Source organism: Anabrus simplex, chromosome 2 (assembly GCF_040414725.1).
Source record: "Anabrus simplex isolate iqAnaSimp1 chromosome 2, ASM4041472v1, whole genome shotgun sequence".
Lineage (NCBI taxonomy): Eukaryota > Metazoa > Arthropoda > Insecta > Orthoptera > Tettigoniidae > Anabrus > Anabrus simplex.
Window position 1 is genome coordinate 960,630,285 of NC_090266.1, and position 25,136 is coordinate 960,655,420.

Consider the following 25,136-nt stretch of genomic DNA (forward strand, 5'->3'; position numbering starts at 1 on the left):
TATCTCATATCTCACGTCATTTTGTCTGTCGAAGGGAATTTGTTTATTTATATTGGATTCAACTTCGGCTATTGTGGTAATTATATCCTCGGCTTTATTTGGACTAGGCCAATTATATTTTAGGCCTTGGTCAAAGAAATTGATTTCATTATCCGAAAATGTGGTGTTAGATAAATTGATGGTGGTTGGAGTGTTTTTCCATGAGGGGGTGAAAGTTTCTCTAGTTTTGTTTTGGTTTATGGATTTAGGTTTCCTGTGATGTCGATAAGAGCCTGATGGTAAAGGTTGTAACATGTGACTGGTATTCAACGAACTTACACACCCGCGAGTGGATTTTCATTGATCTCCGTTGACACCACCTGTGGCATACCCATAATATTATTCAAACCTTTTAGTCAGAACCATCCATGAACAGTCATACATTTCCGCCGCCTAATGTAAGGTCACATTTTATTGACGCCCAACGTGAATGCTTCAATACATTATTTAAACATACAACGTGAAGGCTCAAGTACATTTTCTGAAACCCATGCGAGGGTACAAGAAGGGTGTATCTGATATTTAAATATTGAGGCTTAATTCAAAATTTTATACAAGATGTTGGAAGGATAAACCGATAGTTGAGAACTTTGCTGGTTGAGAATAGATAATTTCTTGGTATTGGAATGTCCGCAAAGAAAATTCATTCGTTCATATCTGTCATTCTGGTCGTTGTTCACATCAACATATATTCCAGGCCCAAAGGGATCCAAACGCTTAGAATTCAGTGGATTGCATAGTTATACTTGGTTAAGCTGGTAGAGGTGATTGTGCGAGAGTATCAGGTAATGACATTTGAGGAATTATTGCGACGTATAATTCGTATACACATTTTTTATATTATTATTCGTGCATATAACCAATGGATAAACAACAATAGGCATGGCTTTGATAGCTCAAGTTAAGGTAGTTAGAAGAACGGGCCAGAAAAATGACAAAAATGCAAGAGGCACAAGAGATCACTGAAAAGAGAATCCAAGAGGTTCATGAAGCTCAAGAAAAATCCCAAGAAACACAAGAAGTCATGAGAAATGAGATTCGTGAAGCACAAGAGAAAACACAAGAAGCTACTAGAAAGGAAATTCAGGAGATGCAAGAAGTCATTCAGAACAGACTCCAAGAAACTCAAGCTTTGCTTAGAAGAGAGATGCAGGAAGGAATCAAGGCTGAGATATAAGAGAATTTGTGTGGGATTAATGAGGTAGTCCAACAAAACTTAAAAGTAATGCAAGATGAAGTTGTATCGCTAGGGTCAAGAATGTCTGAGGTGCAAGGAGATGTGCAAAGCTTAAGGGAGGTAATGACTATGGCCATTAACGAAAGCAAGAAGAATGTTCACAAGAAATTCCTTGAATTAAAGGCCACATTCAAGTTAAATATTAATGAACTCCAAACCCAGGTTAAAGAACTTAGGGAAGAAGTGGATTCAGTACAAGGAAAAATAATGGAATCAAATGTTAACTGGGAAGAAAAATTAAAAAAAAAAACAGCAGAAGAAATGGAAAGTGCTAACCAGACCTTTCAAAAAGATATTACGTTGGCAAGAGAACAAATTAAAAATAAATTCAGTCTGATAGCTGAGACATCAGACGAAAATAAAACTCTAATGGACCAACAAATGAAGAAGTTGAATGACAATTTAAATATAACAAAGAAGGACATGCAACACCTAAAGACTGAAAATGAAGCAACTAAAAATTTCATGTCATCTTTCGTTGATCGTCAGACGTCAGTCAAAGATGGAAGAAAAACTGAAACGGATAGTCAATTTGAAATGCCACAGTTCAACATTGACATTAGCAAGAATGGTGAGACTCATGTAGCAAACGGCACACAGATAATAAACATTATCCGTACACGTGAGGACAGACCGGAATAACTCCTTGTGGATTCATTCGTGAAATTGAGGAATACTTCCGTGAAGCTAAAATCTCTCCAGAACAACAACTTAAAACAGTAGAGCGACATTTAGACAGAGCACCATTGATATGGTACAAAGAATTCCAATATATATTCGAGGACTATGCAGGATTTAAACAGGCGTTCTTAGAAAAATTTTGGGGTATTGACATTCAACAGAGTATCAGGTTGGAATTATACTGTAAGAAATATTCTTTAAGTGGACCAAGCCGATTCTCAGATTACTTTACGATGCAATTTCATCGTCTAAAAGAGCTAGATTCACCACCTACGGAGTTAGAGATGGTTGGAGCCATTATTAAGCAATTTCCTCCGGATATCCAACAACTACTGACTGCAGGCAATGTACAATCCGCAATTCGTGCCGAGTCCATACTTGGACAAATTGATGGAACAACTTCGCATACCAGTAATCGAATCATTAGACAAGTTGATCCGGCTGTAAATGTGGTAACACCAGTAGGCTCAGAAGAGGTAGATAAAGGTAAAAATCAAGGCCATTATGTCCAAGGAGAAAGACAATCAATGGTCAGAGATCATTGAGAAGAAAGGGACAGAGATAGGAAGGAGAACCAACAGTATCAGAGTTGGCCAGCATTTCAAGGCAAGAATAGAAGGTACCCTAGATATAAGAGGAATTAAAGGTGGAACAGATATAGAGGTAGATGGCCGTATCAAAGAAATAGATATCAGGGAAACCAAAGACATCAAGATTTAAAGCAAGAAAAAGAAGTAGATCGAGGAAAGAAAAGGTACATTGAAGAGTTGAGAAAATGACAGGAAGAAAAGCAATGGGAAAAGGCAACCCAAAGTCAGGACATAAACGCTGATTGTGTTGGAGTGATGAGCTTACAATTCCAACAGCAGCAGAGCACAGACAGTGCTGACAAAATACTTGGTCCTGCAGCTACATCATTTAATAACAATACCGAAGATATAAACGGGGTGAAAAAACTTTGTTTTGGGACCATTAGAAGATAAGTTTTATGGAGTAGAAATAAATAGTGGACAACATGATTGGATTATAGCTAACACTGAATTGTGGGAATATGAAACCGAGGAATTACTTGAAGATCGTCAACCCGCCGGAATCAAATTAAAAAGAGGACTGCCCATCATTTCGGTAGAAATATTCGACATTCGCGTATCATTTTTGTTGGTTAAATTAATAAATTTCATTGTTTGTCCGTATTGAACCAAGATTACAACTTTCATTACAATCTGGATCCATCTTATTCAATACATAAAAACTGTTGTTTAGATGAAATTACAACATATATTTCAATCTGAACTAGTTTCGACGCCCCTCTGCGTCATCATCAGCTGATATAGGTTCTTGGAAAAATTGGCAATCACATAAGTTTATCTACGTCAAATTGAACACAATTTAAAACCATATTAACAACTTAAAACTGTATTACGATTATACTGTCTCAAAGTCCATATTTTCTACAAGTCCGAGACTTGCGAGTCTTAAACCATAAATTAATGAAAACATATGCAAACCGGTTTGCTCACTTATAAAATAACATGGATTTAAAAGAACAACAACTTAAAAATAAAATAGTCTTGAAGAAACTTTAGCTTAATTTATCACACTTCTTAAAACGTGACGTAGAATCATAGTAAAATACTTCAATAAAATCTTCAGAGTTGCTTTAATGGAGCAATCCTAGTGAGGTGGAAACGAGCAATCGGTCCTTTAAGATGTTAACAAGTACAACGTTCCCAGTTCTATGCGGATCTCAAAAGATCGTTGTCCATGCGAAGCACAATGAAGCCTAGCGAGCTGGGAACATTGCACTTGTTAACATCTTAAAGGACCGATTGCAATAACCTGTAAGGCCTCTAAGGTCTGTATGATTACTAAGCCGGTGGTTAATACCAAGGTTAGGTTTTTGTCGTCTACCCAAGCCACCCGCCCGATGGAGCGTATTTTTATCGATTACGTCGGGCCTCTCTCCAAATCGAAAGGGGACGGGAATAGATTTGTTTTGGTTTGTGCCGACGGGTTTACTTGTTTTATGTGGCTGCTTCCTACTAAGCTTGCTCCCATGGACACCACGGTAAGATGTTTGAAGATAATGTTTTCTACCTTTGGCCCCTGCGAGGTTTTTGGTTCCGATACCGATCGGGCTTTTACATCTAATCTGTTTAGGAAGTTTTGCTTTAGCCTATCCATCTCCCATGTTACTACCTCCACGTACTATCCCCAGCCGTTGTACCCAGAGAGGGTGACCCGTAATTTACGTTCTGCCCTCATAGCTTTTCATCACAAGGATGTTCTGAAGTGGGATATGTCCATGCCCTAGTTAGTTTTTGCTTTTAACTCTACCATTCATGAGGCCCATAAGATGTCACCTTTCTCTCTTGTGTTTTCCTGTGATTATCCAACTTGTGGAGCATAAATAAATGATTGCCCGAGAACATTAACCCCCTTAAAGTTAGGGCCATGTGGAAGCGTGCCATGGAAAATCTTAAGGTCTCTAACTTAAAGAAACAGGAACGCTACAATCAGGGACGTAGTAGACCTGCCGGCCTGGCCGTCAGCGATAGTGTGTTTGTTCAGAATTTTGTCCCATGTGGAAAGCTAGCTCTTTGTTTTTGGGCACCCTGTACTGTGTTGGAGTTTCTTACTCCTGTTATCTTACTTCTTAGGGACCTGGTGGCAAAAAGAATTTTTAGGGTCCAGGACAAACCGGCCTAAGTTTCCTTGATCCGCTCCATTTTGGGACCCCTTATTGCCTTACTTCGATTTTATCGAGGAGGGTTTCTGTGCGGGGTTTTCTTTTGGAGGGGTGGTTATATTACCCTTTGATTATTGTGGGGCAATATATCTTGTTTGATTGTTTTATTGTATGTTGTGCTTCTTCTACCTCACGCTTGTGCCCGGTTACTTTTTTGGCATTGTGTTCTGGTTTTCCCCAGGTCCATCCTCGAATCTTTAAATATTTGAAAGATATTGTCGGCTCTGCGTTTATAGTTCCAGCTGTTTGGAGGATTCATTTCGCCCGAGCTCTCTGCGAGGGCCCCTCGGAGGGAGCTTGTTGGTGCCTACTACATCTCTGAAGGCCGAGTTTTTCGGCTTGTTATGGACGATTACGATGCATCCGGAGCCTTTTTCCTGCTAAGTGTTCTTGGCGATTTCATCGTGGTTAACTCGCCTTGATGACTACCTGTCTTGCCGCACGGTGGCTGATTCTGTGGACCACGTGGGTATTACTTCGCCCAAACCTTTTGGCCTGCTGTGCCGAATTTACATCCACCTGTTCTGCTGCCAGATCTTCGCTGTATCATTGGATGAACTTACGTTTGGAAAGCAATCCCTTGCTTGCGGGCGGGTTGTTCGCATTGGATTGTGTGCAGATTCATGTGCTTGCTTAAAATTGTTGCTCATGAGATTTTAAGAATGACTGAACCTGTGTTAAATATCGAAGCTTTCATCGGAACTTCTAACCCGACTTCGTCTTTAAGGCGGGGAAAAAACAGATCAGATGTTTCGTCTTAGGTCCGACACTAGACTCATCAGAGTGGGATGTGTCAGACCCTACCCACTGACGCTGGTTAATAGAGCAAACACCTGAAAAGCTTTACATCTGATCTGTTTTTTGACATGCTCTATTGGTGGAAAAATATCCAATTCCCTCCTTGGGAACTTAGAATTTCCATTCGGAATTGCTAGGCGGGCAATAATTCCATTGTGGAGTTTTATCTCCCGAATGCAGTTATCAAACTGTGCCTCTTATATAGGGCTTCTGTTAAGTTCACCTGCATACACCCCAGCGTCAGTGGGTAGGGTCTGACACATCCCACTCTGATGAGTCTAGTGTCAGACCTAAGACGAAACGCTGGTTAATAGAGCAAACGCCTGAAAAGCTTTACATCTCTATATATAAAATAAGAGTTTTGTCTGTACAATGCTCAGAATTTTAAAAGAATGGTATTTCTGTATCAGTCATGTCCACAGTGACAAGGAAATGCACTTTTTACTTCTCCGTAATTTCTGTCTGTCTGTATGTACATGCATCACTAGAAAACGGGTAAAGAGAATTTAATGAAAATCAGTATTCAAAGTCGGGGAATAAGTCGCTACAATCTAGGCCATAAATTTTATTCACACTGATTGAAATGGTAGTTTAGGGGAAGGCCTAAAACTTCATTTTCAAATATTTGTAATTATTATTAGTAGCAGTATCTTAATAAAAATTGGTATGCAAAGTCGAGGACTAAATCTCTACAATCTAGGCTATAAATAATTTTATTCACACTGAGCAAAATGGTCGTTTAGGGGAAGGCCCAAAACTTAATTCTTCAATATTTATATTATTAGTGGTCCTATCTAATTGAAAATTGGTATGCAAAGTCAGAGAAGGAGCCACTACAATCTAAGCTATAAATAATTTAATTCACGATGAGTGAAATGGTAGTTTAGAAGAAGGCCTAAAATGTAATTCTCAAATAATTATATTATTAGTGGTCGTATTGATAAATACTACATAACCAAAGTTATATAAAATTAAATTTCTGACCATTTATGTCTTATTCATTTTTATCATACCGCTATGATAACACAGATATTCGTGAATTTGTATTTTTGTTGCTAAGTCCATATCAACGCCACGAGAAAATGGGTTAACAGAATTTAATGAAAAACGGTACATAGAGTCAGGGAATAAGAAGCTTCAGTCTAAGCTATAAACAATTTTATTCACACTGGATGAAATGCAATTTTTAAATACATATGTTATTCGTCCTGTCGAAAGTACTACATAAAAGTTATAGAGAATAAAATTTCCGGTCATTTACGTTTTATTCAGTTTTACCGCACCGACTATGATAAGAGTGGTATTTCAGAGTTGGAAGAAAACTAAATATGAAAGCCTACAATATTGAAAGCGCATAACATTGATCAACAATAACATTACAATGACCATTGTTTGTTGTGATGTTCTTTGTCTCATATGCTGCCTCTCTATTCCGATAGATGTGATTACTGCTGCGTACAGAGTATAATAGCCTGACTGAATATGGTAGGAAATAGCCAGGGAGTTAGAAAACTTTCTTCTTTAGCATGCCATTCCTCTGGTTCATACATTTTCTGATACAGCTGGTACGTAACACACTGGTTCATCATAGTATCCCAGCTATTCGATCCCTACTCTGATGCGCTGTTTTGAATGAGCAGTGGGCATACTTAGGCTCACTTAGTAGAGTAGTAGTATGACCTGTTCTAGAATAACAATTTAGGCCTATTCCAAATTATAGCACCACAATTCACTAAATAACTCAAATTCAACCCTGAAAAGAGCCGTTTCTTAAGAAAAGCTTCTTCCTCTTCATTTTTTTATTAAATTCTACATTCATTTTATTCCAAATTAGCAGTGAAGAGGGGGTTTCTCCTCTGGCTTGGAGGAAATTTTGTCTCCAAATCAGATTATATTTTTCCGCCATCAGTGTAGTGAATTGATACTTTCCGACTCATCGGGCACTCCTAGGAAACAGATTAGTAAAAGGGCATAGTTTTTCCCTTGGAGTCGTCATTATTCCACCCCCTCTCCGCCGAAGAGGGACGAACAGTGTTCACGGCTCATGGCCGTCTGCGGCTTGGTTATTCTAGCTCTGGAACTTTGGACTGATAGATCGGCAGCTTAGTCCTGTTCATTAAAAGTGAGAAAATATGTGGTTTTTCATTTGATTGAGTCTTTCATATGCAAGCATTGCATTTAATCGCGCCATTCCTACTGACGTCATTGTAATATATGTTCATTTCAGTTGGGAAAACCATTAAGAGTCTTTCTGAGGATGTAAAAAGGCAGGTGTAGAATGAGTGTTTACCATTATAATGAAAGCTCCCCAACCTGATTGTGACTGATGGTATGGAAGCAGGTCTACCATTACAGTGAAAATTCCCTAACTCAGTCTTCATATGAGAAAAAATGTTTGGTGACTTCCCCGTAACTTTCTAGGGTAATGTTAAGAGCTATGCAATTTCATGCAATCTTGCTCACAAGGTGTACACTACCTAACCTAGAATTCTGTATACAATGTAGAATTCCGTAGCGAAGCAAGAGTACATCAGCTAGTCTGATCTGTTCTTTGACATGCTCTATTGGTGGAAAAATATCTAATTCCCTCCTTGGGAACTTAGAATTTCCATTTAAGGTGGGTAGGTCTGTACCGTGAAAAACTTTCCCCTCCCCCCTCTTCATCGTTTATATGTGCTGGCCGTTCTTGTATTACGCTTGCAAACAGTGTTTGTGAACTGTTTATCTCAATTTGTATGTGTTTGAATGTACTGTATGTTTTACTGGCTTCTATTCTTTCCTACCTATAATAAAGTGATTTTTGCCCTTGTCCCTTATGGCTCCGGGTAATTGGGAATTTCTTCCCGCTCTGGAGTATTTGCCCCCTCCATTTTGGTGTCCCTCCCCTCCATGCACTACGGCAGAGTTCCTCGCCCCTCTTGGCCGTCCAATGAGAGGTGAGTCACTTTAGCACGTGACCTTGGCCAGTCTCGGGCAGGATGACATTGACTGTGCTCATGGTCATTCTGGGTGTTGAGCTGAACGCTGCATGTTGCAGGCTGGTCCCACAGCGGCTTTAACTGGGCAATCTCCGGCATGGAGGTAAGAATGCGAGATCTTTAGGTTTTCCTGTACAATTTAGACATTGGGAAGGGCCTGAGGTAGTCGAAAATTATTTTATTGACCACATGTACACATAATTTGTACAAGTGAAGCCCCCGTTAAGTTAAGCGCTTTAAAGGCGTATTTCAGTCAAATTTGACTTATATTTTCTTTAGGTTTTCATCCTTATGGAATTGGAGGACAAATAAATGTAAATGTGGTTAAACTGACCTTAAACTGTACAATTACATATTAACGTTCGAAGGCTTGTAATTAACGTTGGTAAAAGAGTATATGCTTCTCATATGTTTACTCTCTCAAAGTGTGAAAGGTGCTAGTGCATCTTGGAAAGCCTTAGGTTTTTCTTATTGCCTTTGGTGTGTTTAGCCCTGGGCTTTCCTTACCTTTTGTTAAATGAAGTGTTTTTAACTAGATTGTTAATGCCAGATTTTTCTAGAATTAGCAGGTTCTAACTTGTTATTGAGGAGTTGAATACTGTAAAATGATGAAATCTTATTTTATGGGGGCTGGGCACCTCTGTTATGTATTACTATGTTAATGGGTTAAGTATGTGTGAGAACTTAGTTGATTGTACTACTCTGCAAACGCTTGTATCATTCATGGTTCTTAAGGCATATTGTTAACGAAGTAAAGCAAGTAGTCCCTTTAATGAAATAAATTTCAGGCATTATTGTCTTATCGTGCCTTTCTGTCCAGCTCCTAAGGCCCTCTGCTCCTTTTCAAAGAGCTACTGGTCAAATTGCCGGTACAACAGATATAAATGTTTTCCTATCTTATTCTTATCGGCGGATGGAAACGAATAAGGTAAAAAATTAATAATCATATATTCTAAGCCTTCAGCAGATTATCATGGTGGATTTGATGAATTGAGATATTTTACTGTTAAATTGATCAACATGTTTCTTTATTTGTACGATATTATAATGCCTTATGTGCGAAGGACATAACAACCAACGAAAGCATACAGATATTTATTCAAATGTGTTGATTGTCATATTCAATTTTATTTATTATCCGATCATATTGTTACTTTCAATTATTATTGTTAATTATGTTTCATTAGAAGATGGTTTAATTAAATCGGAATATCCTTCTAAACAAAATACATTCTAGATGTTCTTATTTATAGATTAAGAATTAGGATAGTTTCAAATAGTTATAAGATATGTATTCCTCTGATGTCGATAAGAGCCTTATGGTAAACGTTGTAACATGTGACCGGTATTCAACGAACTTACAAATCCGCATGTGGATTTTCATGGATCTCCGATGACACCAGCCGTGGCATACCCATATTTTTATTCGAACCTTTTAGTCAGAACCATCCATGAACGGTCATACATTTCCATCCCCCAATATAAGGTCACAATACCACAGGCTGCCACTGTTCCATGGTCCATTGCCAATGTTTGTGAGCCCATGCACGTCGTTGGGCTCTTTGCCAAGGTGTCAGCAAAAGGACATGAGTTGGTCATCGGCTGGTGAAGCCTATGCGGTGCAGTTGCCTCATTAGACAGTCCTGGTAGAAAGGGTTCCTGGCTCCCAACATTCAACCGGGTGGTGTTCTGATTCATAGTAGCCCGTCGAGCATCCAGTATGGTTCTGCAAAGGTGACGTGATGTCTGTTCGTTAAACACCTGTGGTCTATCCGTGTGGCGGTTTACGCTGGTGACAATTTCTCTGCGATATTGAAGATCCACCCTCAACACTATTCACCTCGGAAACCCAAATTCGCGTGTAATCTCGGCAATGCTATGACCCATGCACAATATTCATCCCACGTTCAAAGTCTGTTAACTCTCAACGTGTTGCCATCTTCACAACACTGGTGTCTGCGACAGACTGCTCAGCTACACCGTAGCTAGCCGCAATGCTCAGGGGTCATACACGGCACATTTTCTAATGGGACACCCCTTCCCATGACTTTTGGCCACTCAGGGTATAACGCCTACCTGTCTTTACAACTACTATCTGCTACAATATAACACTACACATTTCTATAGCACTCCAAAAGAGATATTCATCGCATAGGAGCAGTTCCAAAACAGATATTTAAAAAATATGCTAGGTGGGCAAATAGCAAGATATATGAAGATAATGAACAGAAATTATATTTTCTCAGAAAAGAGAGCCTTCAGCCATCACTAGAAGTCAAACGGTGAACACCTACGGTAAAGTATAGTAGCTAATATGCAATCCCGCTGTAATTTTCTTTGAATTTTTATTTTTTGTGCGTCTTTACGACCTTATCGGGAGAATCTTATTGAAAAATGCATTACTGAAGATGAAAATTAGAGAAATAATATGTATGGCTATATCAAAATTCCAAATATACTATACAAAGAAAATATATCCAAACCTCAACTCTATCTATCGTACAAGCCATTCTCACCTATACAGGGCGAGTCGCCTAACATTACTACCGGCAATATTTCTTAAATAACAAGGCGTTTTGAAAAACAACTTTCACGGAAGGAGAGCGGCTCTTGAAATTACTGGATACAATTAATTAAAATGTAAGGAAGAATAATTTTCAACACAAAGTTACATATTTTTAAATGTAAACCCCCATTATCTTTAGCATAAATTAAAGCAGGAAAGAAGATATTAATAATGTTGTTTGTTCAAAATGTAATACATTAATTCAATGCTGAGTAATTGTAATATGAACTTCAAACACACTCCTCAACAGTTCAATCATGTCTCTATTGGAGAACGGCTGAACGGTTAGCATGCTGGCCTTTGGTCACAGGGATCCCGGATACGATTCTCAGCATTGTCGGAAATTTTAACCATCATTGGTCAATTCTGCTGGCACCGGGGCTGGGTGTATGTGTTGTCTTCATCATAATTTTATTCTCATCACAAAGCACAGGGTGCCTATGGGCGTAAAATCAAACAACCTGCACCTGGCGAGCCGAACATGACCTCGGACATTCCTGGCACTAAAAGCCATACGCCATTTCATTTCTATTGGAGAAAATGAGATGAAGGAAAAACAGTGATAATGTAACTTAGTAGTATGAACAGTTCGTTAAAAAATAAATAAACAGTGCATTACATGTACATGCCAACATAGTCTCCTTACCAAAAATTGATGCCTGCTTGGCAAAACGCTGGCAACCAGGAATGAGTTATCATTATTATTATTACTGTTTTAGTGCTATTTATTAACATTAAATTTAACTCCTAAACTTCCACTAAAAATATTGCATATTGCTAACGTAAGAAAATAATATTCTCAAGTGAAGAGACACTGGACGGCAAGCGTTCACATGAGAAACCTGTGGATGAAGAGCATATAGAAGACTTGCAGGATGACATTGCATCAGACGACTTGGACCCAAATTACGAACCTGAAGGCAGTGAAAGTAGTGGGCTTTCTGTAGACAGTACGTTTGATTTTTTGTACCCGTAACATTATGCCAATTATAATTATAATTATTATTATTATTATTATTATTATTATTATTATTATACAGTTTCTCTCAGTTTCAGAATGTCAAAATAACTCAGACATGCGAGTTACCTGCAACTAATGGAAAAGTAAAAGAAGGAGTAGTATGTCGTGGGAGAAAAAGGATCCGAGACGTCTCAAGTTGAAAAAGAAATTGTGCTAAAAGAAACAGGTTGATTGGGGCACCTTATAAATCAGTGAAGGGTTGGAAGGAAGTCCCAGCACGTACACTCAAGCCTCCATATAAGTGTAGAATGAAATAAACCAAGAAATTAACTGAAGAGGAACGGAAAAACATACCTGAGGCCTTTTGGAAGGAGTCTAGTTCTTGAGACCAGAAATGTAGGTGATAAGAACCTTGGTGAAGGAAGTTCCAAAAAATAAACACAGAACTCGTAAAGAAATGGGTAGTTCTACAGAGAGAAGAAAGATGACAAAACTACACACTGTAAATGTCACACACACATGGAAGTGGACAGTATTCATTCAACCACTGAAAGGAAAAAGTCGAAACTCACCAATTTCGAGATCAATGTACCATGTGATTGGGCTCAGTTCATCAGAACATGCCAGGTAAAGAAGCCACTAGTAGTCCATGAAATGCAATGTAGCGATTTCAAAAATTTCACATCTTTAACTGAAACATCTCGATCCCCTTTCACAAATCGCAAGAAATCTACTACTGGTGAAATGTTCCTAATCACAAAAGTTGTATGGCTTAAAATTTCAGCCGACAAACCTGGAATTATTGCCTACAAGACATCCTTAAATGACACCCGTTTTCAAGAAATTGATATCAGAAGACATCGTAGAAATGCTCTCTTGTTATGAACGAAAATTCCAACCGTACAAAGCAGACCCAAACCCATTAGTTCAGCAAAATACACGGACCTGCAAACATTAACTCAGTGGATTCCATGGCAGTACAGTGCATCTTACAGTGACCTCCCTTATGGAGAAGAAGACGAATATCCAACCGATGAGTGATACTTGTACAGATATAAATTGAAATTCTCTGGAGAACATTTCATTCGGGAGGAAGTAATTTACAATTATTATCTTACGCAGAACTTCAGTGACAAAATGAATGTGAAAAAAAGTTGTGAAAGTTGTCTTAATGTGATAATTATAACATTTTGTGTGTGCTATATTATGTTTCTCTTGTTCATTTAGCTACAGAACAGGTATAAATTGACATTACACACAGTTATTTGCGTTTTAACTTACTTTTACAGCATCCAGAAGTGTAATAAGGAATTAAGAAGAAAAAAGGGTGTATGTCCATTTTCACTGTTTTCCCAAGAAAATTTAGATTGGAATATATGAATATGAATTTATTTCACATCTACATAACTATATGATATGCAGAATAAAAATATATAACACATTTACAATTCTACTGCATTTGTATAACGAGCAATTGGCATAAATGTGCAGCCAGTTACTGTTTTTAGCTTATACTGTAAAATTAACAAAATGGACATAAGCCCTTTTGCTTCTCAGGTACGGAATTAATAACAATGACACCACCACCATTTTTCTACTCTTCTGAAGAGAAAACCAAAAGCCAGAACACTCGAGAAAAACTAAATTAGGGTAATTTAATGCTTTTCAAGGCTTTCTGATTAATTCTACCCCAGTATACAATCATATGACTCACGAACACATTGTGCAATCTACTGCACAACTATTAAAGTACTTCAGGATTTTAGGGCATAAAAAAATTTAAATTTTATAATAAAATGTTTATACCCTGCAAGAAACACGCATGCTCTCAACTTCTTCATCATTCAGAACAACTACTTGAGATGACCCTCGAACAGCCTGCTCAGAGACAGGAATTCCTTCTGGGTGGTCAGCATAATCCGGACGCCCAATATGAGGTGGGACAACTCGACGCGCAGCCTGAGGATATGGTCTCAGCGTGCCTGCAAAATGACAGAAGAGCTATCGGTAAAACAAGTGAAGTATAATAATTATGTACATTTGCTTTAAATTCATAAATTAAAATTAAGACCACACAAAGCAGACATTGTTTAATAAGTAACATACTAATCATCTTGTCCACAAATTTTACCAATCTTGGCCTTATATTGGTCCACACTGACTAAGCTCATGGAAATAAGAACACTGGGTTGTTGATGTGTCTGCCCTCTCAAGCTTGTGGTCAGAAACTTATTCAATATCCCATTTATAACTGTTAGATTCTTCAGTCTGTCAAAACTAATTTATGAATAAAACTGTTGTTTTATCATCATAGCTGGACTACAAGTTTTTCAGTAACTTGAGCAATCAAGACCATAGATTTTAACAAGTTTTCTACATTTTACTTCATTCATTTCATAATGGTGCCAATTTATAAAAACTTTTAAAGTGAGTTTTCAGCATTAAGGCAAAAACAGACACAGCAACTTTAAGTGAACATCGAAAAAGTTTAAGTGTTAAGATACAGATTCATAGCAATTAATGTTGTAAGTGTAACATTGATAAAGTGTCTTAGATAATAAGGAGATTCTCAAAACATGTGAGATCGATGACTGATTCAATTAACAAAGGTTATTACAAATATTGACAGAGCGAACTCATCAACAACCAGGTGTTCTTATTCCCATAATCATCTTGTCCTCGTGATTTGTTAACAAGAACTTCAAACAACATCCATTTCTTTTTAAAACTCATGAATTAATTCAGTCAAAACAGGTATATTAAAATTCTACAGCAGAAAATTTTAGAGAGAGAAATTAACATTTTTTCTTTACAAACATCTAAGTTATTTTTAACAAAATAGATGATGCAGAAAGAGTAAAGAGTTGAAAGACAGAAAGGAGCAGCTAAAAATATTCAATTTCTTAGATCGAAAAAAGTTTAGAAAGTACTTTTGAATTTCAGATGAACGAATGGAAGAAATGCATGCACAACTTATGTGGCACGAATACAAAGCTGATGACACATTTACCAGTGAATTAATCCTCAAGCTGTCATTCATTTTACCGACTCGAGACTACATGGCCAAATGTACTTACAGTGTGTGAATTGTCTGATAATCTGTGTTACTGCAGTGTTACTAAAATGTAGTTGTAATTAGGAAGTACCAAGGCTGGGAAGGAAACAAGCAGGCAAACTGACTAGTAGTTTTACATGTCTGCTGATATCATAATCACAGTTTTGAGACCTCCATTCTTACGGGGAATATGAATCCCAGATGGCTGATTCTTTTTTTTTTAATCTACATGCACCGAGCTCGATAGCTGCAGTCGCTTAAGTGCGGCCAGTATCCAGTAATCGGGAGATAGTGGGTTCGAGCCCCACTGTCGGCAGCCCTGAAGATGGTTTTCCGTGGTTTCCCATTTTCGCACCAGGCAAATGCCGGGGCTGTACCTTAAGGCCACGGCCGCTTCCTTCAAATTCCTAGGCCTTTCCTATCCCATCGTTGCCGTAAGACATATCTGTGTCGGTGCGACGTAAAGCAAATAGCAAAAAAAAAATTAAATAAAAAACATGCATTGGCTAACACTCTTGTTAGAGTTATATGAATGCAGATAAGAAATACTCAATGTGAATAACAGTTTGAGCTTATATATATAATAATGTAACTGAGTACCAACTTGACTTGTACTGATTAGGAGGAACACCCACCAGTGCTATATTCGTACATATCATCAATACAGAACAAGAAGCTCATATGTGACACTACTCTGATGAAAAAGCTTTAAGTTTAGCCTCATTAACAAGATAAAATTATCCACATCTAACAGAAAAAAGTCTATATGGCTCTTTTCATTCCTGAGAAATTGCATTCATACCTGCAACAATGTTGAACAAGGGGTGTGACTAATCGTAACAACTGTATCCCACTTACAATCAATTCCACCAGTCGCCTTAAAATGGATATGCCTACGTTTCCGGCTTTCGGAGATGCCAAGGTGCCGGAATCTTGTCCCATAGAGTTCTTTTTATGTGCTGGTAAATCTAACAACATGAGGCAAGCATATTTGAGCAGCTTCAAATACCACCAGACTGAGCCAGAATCGAACCTGTCAACTTGGGCTCAAAGGCCAGCCAGACCACGGACTTGCTCAAGTCAGCTTATTCTAAGGTATCATAGATAATAAATTTCATATTACTCCGTCTTGAAGAGCAATATAATGCAACACAAAAGCTAAAGGTTTCCACCTATTCAATACTATTTATTGTAACCTTTAAAAAGTCACGTATATTTGATGAAACTAGTTTTGGCCTTGCTAGAGACGATTATCAGTCAAAATCAATAAAAGTTAAGGCAAGACCTGATTTATTGATACAATTTATCAAGTAAGTATGTGTTGTTGAAATTCAGTGCAAGACAAGTAAAGATTAAGATGTTAAACACTCATCACAATCTAATGTCTTGTGTAAGTTCTCAATTTTCTTCCAATTTGAAGAATGCACTTTACAGAAGACCAGGTGAAACACTTATGGCCGGTTTCTGAAATGACAGTTATCTGTAGATGGGTAGTTACCAGTGACTTAACATGGCGATATGTTTAAAACGAGTTTCCGAAATAACAGTTATCGGCTTCTTCACAGTTATCTCCGCAAAGACTGGTAACTGCAGCTAGTGCTGTAGTTACCTCTATGTTAGACCTGATTCTAACAAATACCGCTATGAGGTGCCACTCCATACCGTTTCGTACATGGTGTTATATTACTTTCGTAAACATTAGAAAGTGATAATGAAGTGGTTATAATATATTTACAGCCATTCATTGTAGTTTTAACGTGCTTGGGTGTGCTGGACTCGACAATATTTCGGTTAGTACGTTTACTTCCATGTTATCACTGTCTTTAGTCGCTGATTACACTTGTATGATGTCATCTGTCCCAGCTGTTTAGGTTATAATCTCCTCGGAGCATGGCGCCTCTACTGTAGATACATCTTCCAATACGGGAAATGAAATCGTCAAATAAAATAGAACTCGAGTCGAACAGATTTTCATCAGGCTCTAATTGACCTTTCAGCGCAGCTATAATGTTAAGATCTCTTTCGTCATGCTTTGAATCATGAGTCCCACCAACAGTTACCGTAGTGAACACAATCTGAAATTATGGAGGATTTACCAATAATATTTACATTTGTACCAAATAATAAATATCTTAGGTACCGGTATGCATTTAATATTAACCTGCTGAATAATAAATATTGATTTTTCATTGCTTTTTTAATGCTATTATATCCTTTAACCGGTGACGTGAGGTCTCACGGACTCCTAATAAACATAAAACATCTGGACTTCTTTAATTAAAAGTCTTGCAGAGAGCTGTAGTTTGTCATCTTCTTGTCTGTTTCAACACACTTCACACCCTGAGTCAGGGTTAGCTCGCTACGTTCGATTGAAGTTCTCAGTCTGATTGACGACAACGTTCAAGGTGAAATTTAATACGATGTCTGCATACTGTCAATAAGAAATAAGAGGAAGTAATATATATATATACCTAATTTTTGCATCATTAGATCGTACGTATTTTCATATTATGAGAGATTATTACATGCTGAATCAGACTGATTGACATGACTGTGTACGTATTTGCCAACCATTTTTCATTGTAGAAAACTTCTGTTAGTAAAAGTAACTAGATATTACCAAAATAACCCTAAAAACATTTGCGTAGAGACATCTATCGGAGGACGAGAGGTACTAAACATGACGATAACAGTACTGTTTATTACCAGGGCTTATAAATCTGGATTTAAGATTCCAGGAACTCATTTAAGTTAACAGCACAGTTAAAGTTACAAACGCTTTTAGGTAACTCTCAGGTAACTGTGGTGTACCAGAAACCGGCCATTAAAATACTGAGAACTTACACAAGACATGTGACTGTGATGAGTGTTTCACATCCAAATCTTTACCTGTCTTGCACTGAATTTCAAGAACACACGCTTGCGCCATAAACGGATTATATTAGACAGGTTTGCAAAATTAATAACTGGTTTGATAGAAGCCACTTTGGGTTTAGGAAAGGTTATTCCACCGAAGCTCAACTTGGATTCCAGCAAGATATAGCAGGTATGCTGGATTCAGGAGGTCAAATGGACTGTATCGCGATTGACCCATCTAAGGCATTTGATAGGGTAGATCATCGGAGACTACTGGCAAAAATGAGTGCAAATGGACTAACAAAGAGAGCGACTGAAGGCGTGGCTATATTTGTAGAAAATAGAACTCAGAGATTCTCTGTCCCGCGTAGTGGGGAAAATAATAATAATCCACCAGTGGTAAAAATCATATAACCACATTTTAGTTGAGAATTGTAGTGTAGATATGATATATTTAGATAGTACCGTATCTTGCCTGCTATATTCGCATGTATCTTGTGTGTGTATCTTTCGTGTGTATATATTAGAGCATAGTACTAATAATAACCTGTCTAAGCATTTAGCTTTGTTGGTAATCTTTGAGTAGTTCTTGCAAATTTCCAACTTGCAATTTTCATTTCTGTTTGTGCTTAGTGGTAACATACATTACTGTAATTAGGATACGTCTGAACGTAGTTTAAAATTATTGTAGTGTACTGCACAGTAGTATACAAGTAATATCTTATTAGAAATTAGTGTGCTTATTCTATTATTGTAAAATATTTGTGTAGTATAGTAGGGGTATCCATAGAAATTCTCTTACTAGAATTCTGTAGTTGTAATTTAGGATAGGCTTAACTGCAGTTCAGAATTGTGTAATTCAAGTGTATTTCTTTTAGTATTCAGTAATTAACGGCAGTTTTTATCCTGTTGTGGTGTTCTAGGATAAAAATAGTGTACGACTAAGTAGTATTGTAGTGTAGTAGGATATTACTTACGTTATTGTCGTGTGATCTTTGTGTACTATCCTAGACTATATTCCTTTCCTTTTTTTTTTTTTTTTTTTTTTTTGCACACAATAAGTTATTTTATTTTTCCTTTTCTTTTCATTATTCTGTAAAGAATGACTAAGGAGTGCAAGTGTAGGAACTGTGGGTGTAGCGAGGCATTGAGGAGTATGCGGGAGGAGTTGGAGTTTGAGGGAGATAATCAGGATTCTCTCAGAAGACGGGAAGGGAGGCAAGCCTCACTCAAAAAATGTACAGGATACAGTAGGTGTAAAAGAGAGATGGGGAGGAAAGGGGGGAATTGTAGAAGACAGGTGGTCTAATATTCTAAGGGGAAGGAGATTGCAGCCTAAGGGCTCTATTCAGGATGAGAATTCAGGACAGGTATCTGTGAGAAATCAGTACGCGTCACTGCAGGTAGAACAGAGGGAACATGAGGAACAGGGAACTGTTGCTGAGATGTGTGGAAATAGGAAGAAAGGAAAAGGTAGGAAAGGGAAATGTAGAGTAGAGGATAGGAAAAGACAGGTGTAACAGGGTCATGGGAGGGAGAAAAGGGAGGAGGAAGTAGCTTCTGCAGCTGTCAGGAAAGATAGGGCTGATTGGGAGTGGAGGGGATCAAATGAAGTGGGTAGGGTTGAGGCTCTGGTCATGGGGGATTTCACTGTTAGACATGTGAGGAAAGTGTGTGGAGGAAAGGGAACTAGGGTAGAGTGTTATCCAGGAATTAGGTTGAGGCAGATGTTAAGGAAAGTAAAAGAGAATGAGGAGGGGAAGGAGTAGGTGGTAGTGTTTCACATTGTCAACTATGTAAGGCAAGCTGGTATAAGTACCAACATAGGTGGGGATGTGTGGGATCTGGTAAATGCAGTACGGGTGGAGTTTAAGGAAGCAGAGATTGTTATCACCGGAATACTGTATAGGAGGAATACTGACTGGAGGGTCGTTGGGGATTTAAATTAGACTATGGAATGGGTATGTGGGAAACTGGGAGTGAGATTTCTAGATCCTAATGGGTGGGTAGGAGATAGGGATCTGCGCTCAGATGGCCTTCACTTAAACTGCAGTGGTACATATAAATTACGAAATTTGTTTGGAAGGGTAATTACGAAGTACATTCAGGGAAACGGGTTGGTCTAGGGAGCGGTGATAGGATCTGGATGTCAAGTAGGGATGACCTAAAAATGTTAGTGTTGAACTGTAGAAGTATTGTAAAGAAAGGAATAGAATTAAGTAATTTAATAGATATATACCCACCAGGTATTGTTGAATGATGATGATGATGCTTGTTGTTTTAAGGGGCCTAACATCGAAGGTCATCGGCCCCGGTATTGTTGAATCATGGCTGAGAAATGATATAATGGATGCAGAAATGTTCTCACGGAACTGGAGTGGGTATCATAGATACAGGATAGGAATGGTGTGAGGGGGAGTATTCATTCTGGTGAAAGAAAATTTGTAAGCTACAAAAAAGTTAAAGATGACATACATGAAATTCTAGGTGTAAGGCTCATTTCTAAAGATAACAGGCAACTTGATGTCTTTGGAGTGTACAGACAGAGAAAGGGTAGCGCTGATGCTGATTCAGAATTATTTGATAAGATAATCAGCTATGTGGGAAACGACATGGAAAGGAATGTTATTCTAGCGGGAGATCTGAATTTACCAAATGTCAATTGGGAAGGTAATGCGAACGACAGGAAACATGACCAACAAATGGCAAATAAGCTAATATGGGAAGGACAGCTGATTCAGAAAGTGATGGAACCAACTAGAGGGAAAATTATCCTGGACGTGGTACTGATAAAACCAGATGAGCTCTATAGAGAAACCAAAGTAATAGATGGTATTAGTGATCATGAAGCTGTTTTTGTCGTAGTTAAAAATAAATGTGATAGAAAGGAACGCCTTAAAAGAAGGACTATTAGGCAGTACCATATGGCTGATACAGCAGGCATGATGAGGGAATTTTAAAAAAGTAACTATGACCAGTGGAAAACAGTAAATAAAAATGTTAAAAGCCTCTGGGATGGGTTTAAAGCAAATGTTGAGGAATGTAAAAATAGGTTTGTATCTTTAAAGGTGGTAAGGAATATTAGAGACCTACCTTCTTATAATAGAGAAATAAAGAGACTAAGAAAGAGGTGCAGATTGGAAAGAAATAAGAGCTAGAATTGGCTGTGGAAGTAAGGAGAAATTGAAGGAACTTACTAGGAAATTGAATCTAGCAAAGAAGTCAGCTGAAGATAACATGACAGCAAGCATAACTGGTAGTCACAAAATTTTAGTGAAAAATGGAAGGGTATGTATAGGTACTTTAAGACAGAAGTTCCAAGTAATGAACAAGGGAAGTGTGTATTGAGAACTTCCTTACTGTCTGACTGAATTTTGAAACTTATATCAAACTCTGCATTTAATTGAAAATCTGAATATCTGCATTTATAATGGAAATTATGAAAATTAACATTCATTAAATAAAATACACACTCGTCGAACCCTGTACTCACACTTACTTGTTACCTGCTTACTTACACATACGTTATTTGAAGGGCGCCAGCTGTCACTCAGTACAGCAATAATACAATGAGACTCTTGACCATCTCTAGGGTGTGGGGTAATGAGCTTACTTTTGACAACATACCATACAAGTTCTGGGAAAAGGAGATTGGCGTTCGGTTTCCCCATTAATTTTGAGGTTAAGATATTTTACCGTCAATGAAATGAAACTATGAATTCGTTTGATAGAACAATATATATATTCTTTAAATAATATATCAAAAAAATAGTGAGTCTTGTTGCGATAAAACAGATGAGAATATGAAATTATGACATTGCAACTGACAGAAACTAGGCATGATTTTGAATTCTTCTTGACCGAACATTTAACAATTTATACGAAATATTTCCCTCACTGATTCACTTGACTGTACCTTCAACACTTTGAGTGTAATTACGACGTAATCCATTGCTCTGGTGTTTACTGTAGATGTGTCACGCCTAACGTGGTGATACATCCTTGCGACTGCTTCTTCTCCATATCATCTGACTTCTTTGTAAGTCAATATGGTATGACCTCTTGGTAGGTCCAGGGTTGCCCTCTCTGACTCCTTGGTAAGCCTTGCGTCCGCGTCTTCCACTAAGTGACGGACCAACCATTTGGTCTCACTCTCTCAATGACCAATAATGGCTCACTGAGTCTTCTCCATCTCTCGTTCACACTGGTTGACTGGCCAACCAAGGCCTCTTGATCTAGTAGACTACTTCACTGTACTGCATCCGTATAAGTAATGACTGACGCTACAATGTGCACCCACCTTATATAGACTTTGGTTGACACAGCTACGTAATCTCCAAAAATAACAATGACATACTCCCACCTACGCGACAAATATTACATCCAGTGGTGAAATAGCCCCGCGGCGACGAGTCCGTGCGCGCATATTCTAAATAAATACAATGACGTAGCCATGGCTTGGCGATGACTTGGCAGAATCGCCACTGGTGTCGCAATATAACAACGTCACTTCCAATCTCTGATATATACAACAATTCTCACTGTACAGGTATTGAGTGTTATACTACACATACGTATATATGTATACATCTAAGTGCAATCTTGCAAGCAACAGGCAATTGCAAAATTGAATAAAACGGATAATTACAATAATAGTACAATATCACAGATAACATAATAATAATACTGACATAATAATAATAATAATAATAATAATAATAATAAAATCCAGATAAAATCATACAATAATAAAAATACAGATATCATCTTGTAACGGGATTTGAACCGTTACAGTATGTGAGGATCTTCAAAAGGCAGAAGTATTCAGTCAGCAGTACGTAAAGATAGTTGGTTACAAGGATAATGTCCAGATAGAGGAGGTGACTAATCCTAAAGAAGTATTAAAATGATAACAATGACATTTACAATGAGATACAAAAGTTGAAAACTAGAAAATCGGCTGGAATTGATATCTGGGATATACTAAAGACAATGGGTTGGGATATAGTACCATACCTGAAGTACTTATCTGATTATTGGTTGCATGAGGGAGCTATACCAAATGAATGGAGAGTTGCTATAGTAGCCCCTGTGTATAACCCTTTCCACCCGAGCCCACACGATCGTGTGGGTTGGGTTTTTATTTTATTAAAAGAAAACTAGCCCGTTTCCCTGCGTCACATGGGGCTGCAATGATCGTGTGGGTTCCACGCTTCGTATTGCAGTTGTTTTTTATTTCGATAGTTGGGCACAAGGAGGCAGCATATGTGTTTAAACTTTTGTAAACAAAACATACCATGCAGCCTCAAGTTAAATTGTCCCTTTTTATTATCTTTTACATATTGATTTCATTGTGAATCTTTTTAAAACATCCTAGAATCATCATAGAAGGTATACATATCCTTAACAATGCTACTTTTTGAACCTAGCAGTTATAATAAACTGTCAATCTGTAACTAGCACGATGTTGCAGGTTAGGGTTTAATTTGAGGTAATGGTGCATTTCTAACCTCAAAAGTGATCATTAGTATTCTGGGTTGATTTCTCTAATTAAGCATTAGTATACTTATGTGAATACAAAATACATGTATTTATATGAATTTCAGGGATATCAGATGAAGAAATAGTGAATTTAACTTGTGCATCTGATTGTGAGGACTTACTCAGTGAAGATGATGGTGATGATGAGTGGGTACCTGATCCTATATCTTCACACGTAGGCAATGATTCTGATGATTCTCATCACAGTGGCGATATTGATGAAGAGGAAGAACAAGCAGGAGATAATCATTCTCTAATCATTTACCTACACGTCAATTACCGAGTTCCCAACCGGCATCGAACCGAAGACTACTTTTCAAAGAATATTCTGTTTATATAAGTCCTATATTGATGTTTTATAACCTATTTTACTTCATATATTTGATTTACTGTTAATAAAATCATCCAATTACAGAATTTCATATTTTCAACATGTGTCATTCAGCAAAGAAATGTGCTCAATTAAACCCTAACTAGCACGATCATGCAGGTGGTTTTCCACATGAACGGAGGAGAAAATAATTTTTTTACTATTTTTCCTGAAATCTAGGCTCAAAATTATGTGCACTGAAGTAAGAAAAGAATTCAAATTTCGAAGAAAAATCTCAGGGTGGAAAGGGATAAAGGAAAGGGTGATAAGACATAAAGCTGAAAATTACAGGCCGGTTAAGTTTGACATGCATTGCATGTAAGCTCTAGAAAGGTATTCTTTCCGATTATATTACACATTGTTGCAAAATTAATAACTGGTTTGATAGAAGGCAGTTCGGGTTTAGGATAGGTTATTCCACTGAAGCTCAGCTTGTAGGATTCCAGCAAGATATGTGCTATATCTTGGATTCAGTAGGTCAAATGGACTGTACTGCGACTGACCTGTCTAAAGCATTTGGTAGGGTGAATCATGGGAGACTACTACCAAAAATTCATGCAATTGGACTAGACAAAAGAGTGACTGAATGGGAGGCTATATTTCCAGACAATATATCTCAGAGAATTAGAGTAGGCGAGGCTTTATCTGACCCTGTAACAATTAAGAGGGGAATTCCTCAAGGCAGTATAACTGGACCTTCGTATTTTCTTATATATACCAATGATTTGTGTAAAGAAGTGGAATCTGAGATAAGGCTATTTGCAGATGATGTTATTTTGTACAGAGTAAAAAATAAGTTACAAGATTGCGAGCAACTGCAAAATGACCTTGATAATGTTTTGAAATGGACAGTAAGCAATGGTATGATGATAAACGGGGTTAAAAGACAGGTTGTGAGTTTCACAAATAGGAACAGTCCTCTCAGTTTCAATTACTGTCTTGATGGGGTGAAAGTTCCTTTTGGGGATCATTGTAAGTACCTAGGTGTTAATATAAGGAAAGATCTTCATTGGGGTGAGTGTTCTCCCTAGGACCTTGTTAATGGGCGCACCGCCCTGCCGTTTTTACGGACTGCTCGGCTAACATAACATAGATAGGGTGCTAGTTACATAATATTAATACATATTTGATTTACTGAGTGGTCCAAAGTAAAATGTAAATACTGTACAACTGTTTATTTAAATGATATATCATTACTGTCAGAAGAACTGCACTAATTACATCAGAGTTTAAATGTTTAGCTTGACTATCACGTTGTGTCCTGCACAAGCGGTGTCTGCAATAGCACAGAATTGCATGCGAACA

The 25,136-nt window shown here is 37.8% G+C and overlaps 1 protein-coding gene across 1 annotated transcript in view; it reads right to left on the bottom strand.

Annotated features, from left to right (window-relative positions):
• The window catches only part of LOC136863220 (methionine aminopeptidase 1), a 405,036-nt gene that overhangs the window by 191,065 nt on the left and 188,835 nt on the right, over positions 1 to 25,136 (bottom strand). Inside the window, exon 4 of the mRNA XM_067139589.2 lies at positions 13,816 to 13,991. Within this exon, the coding sequence (XP_066995690.1) occupies positions 13,816 to 13,991 (176 nt within the window). The remainder of the gene's footprint in view (positions 1 to 13,815; positions 13,992 to 25,136) is intronic.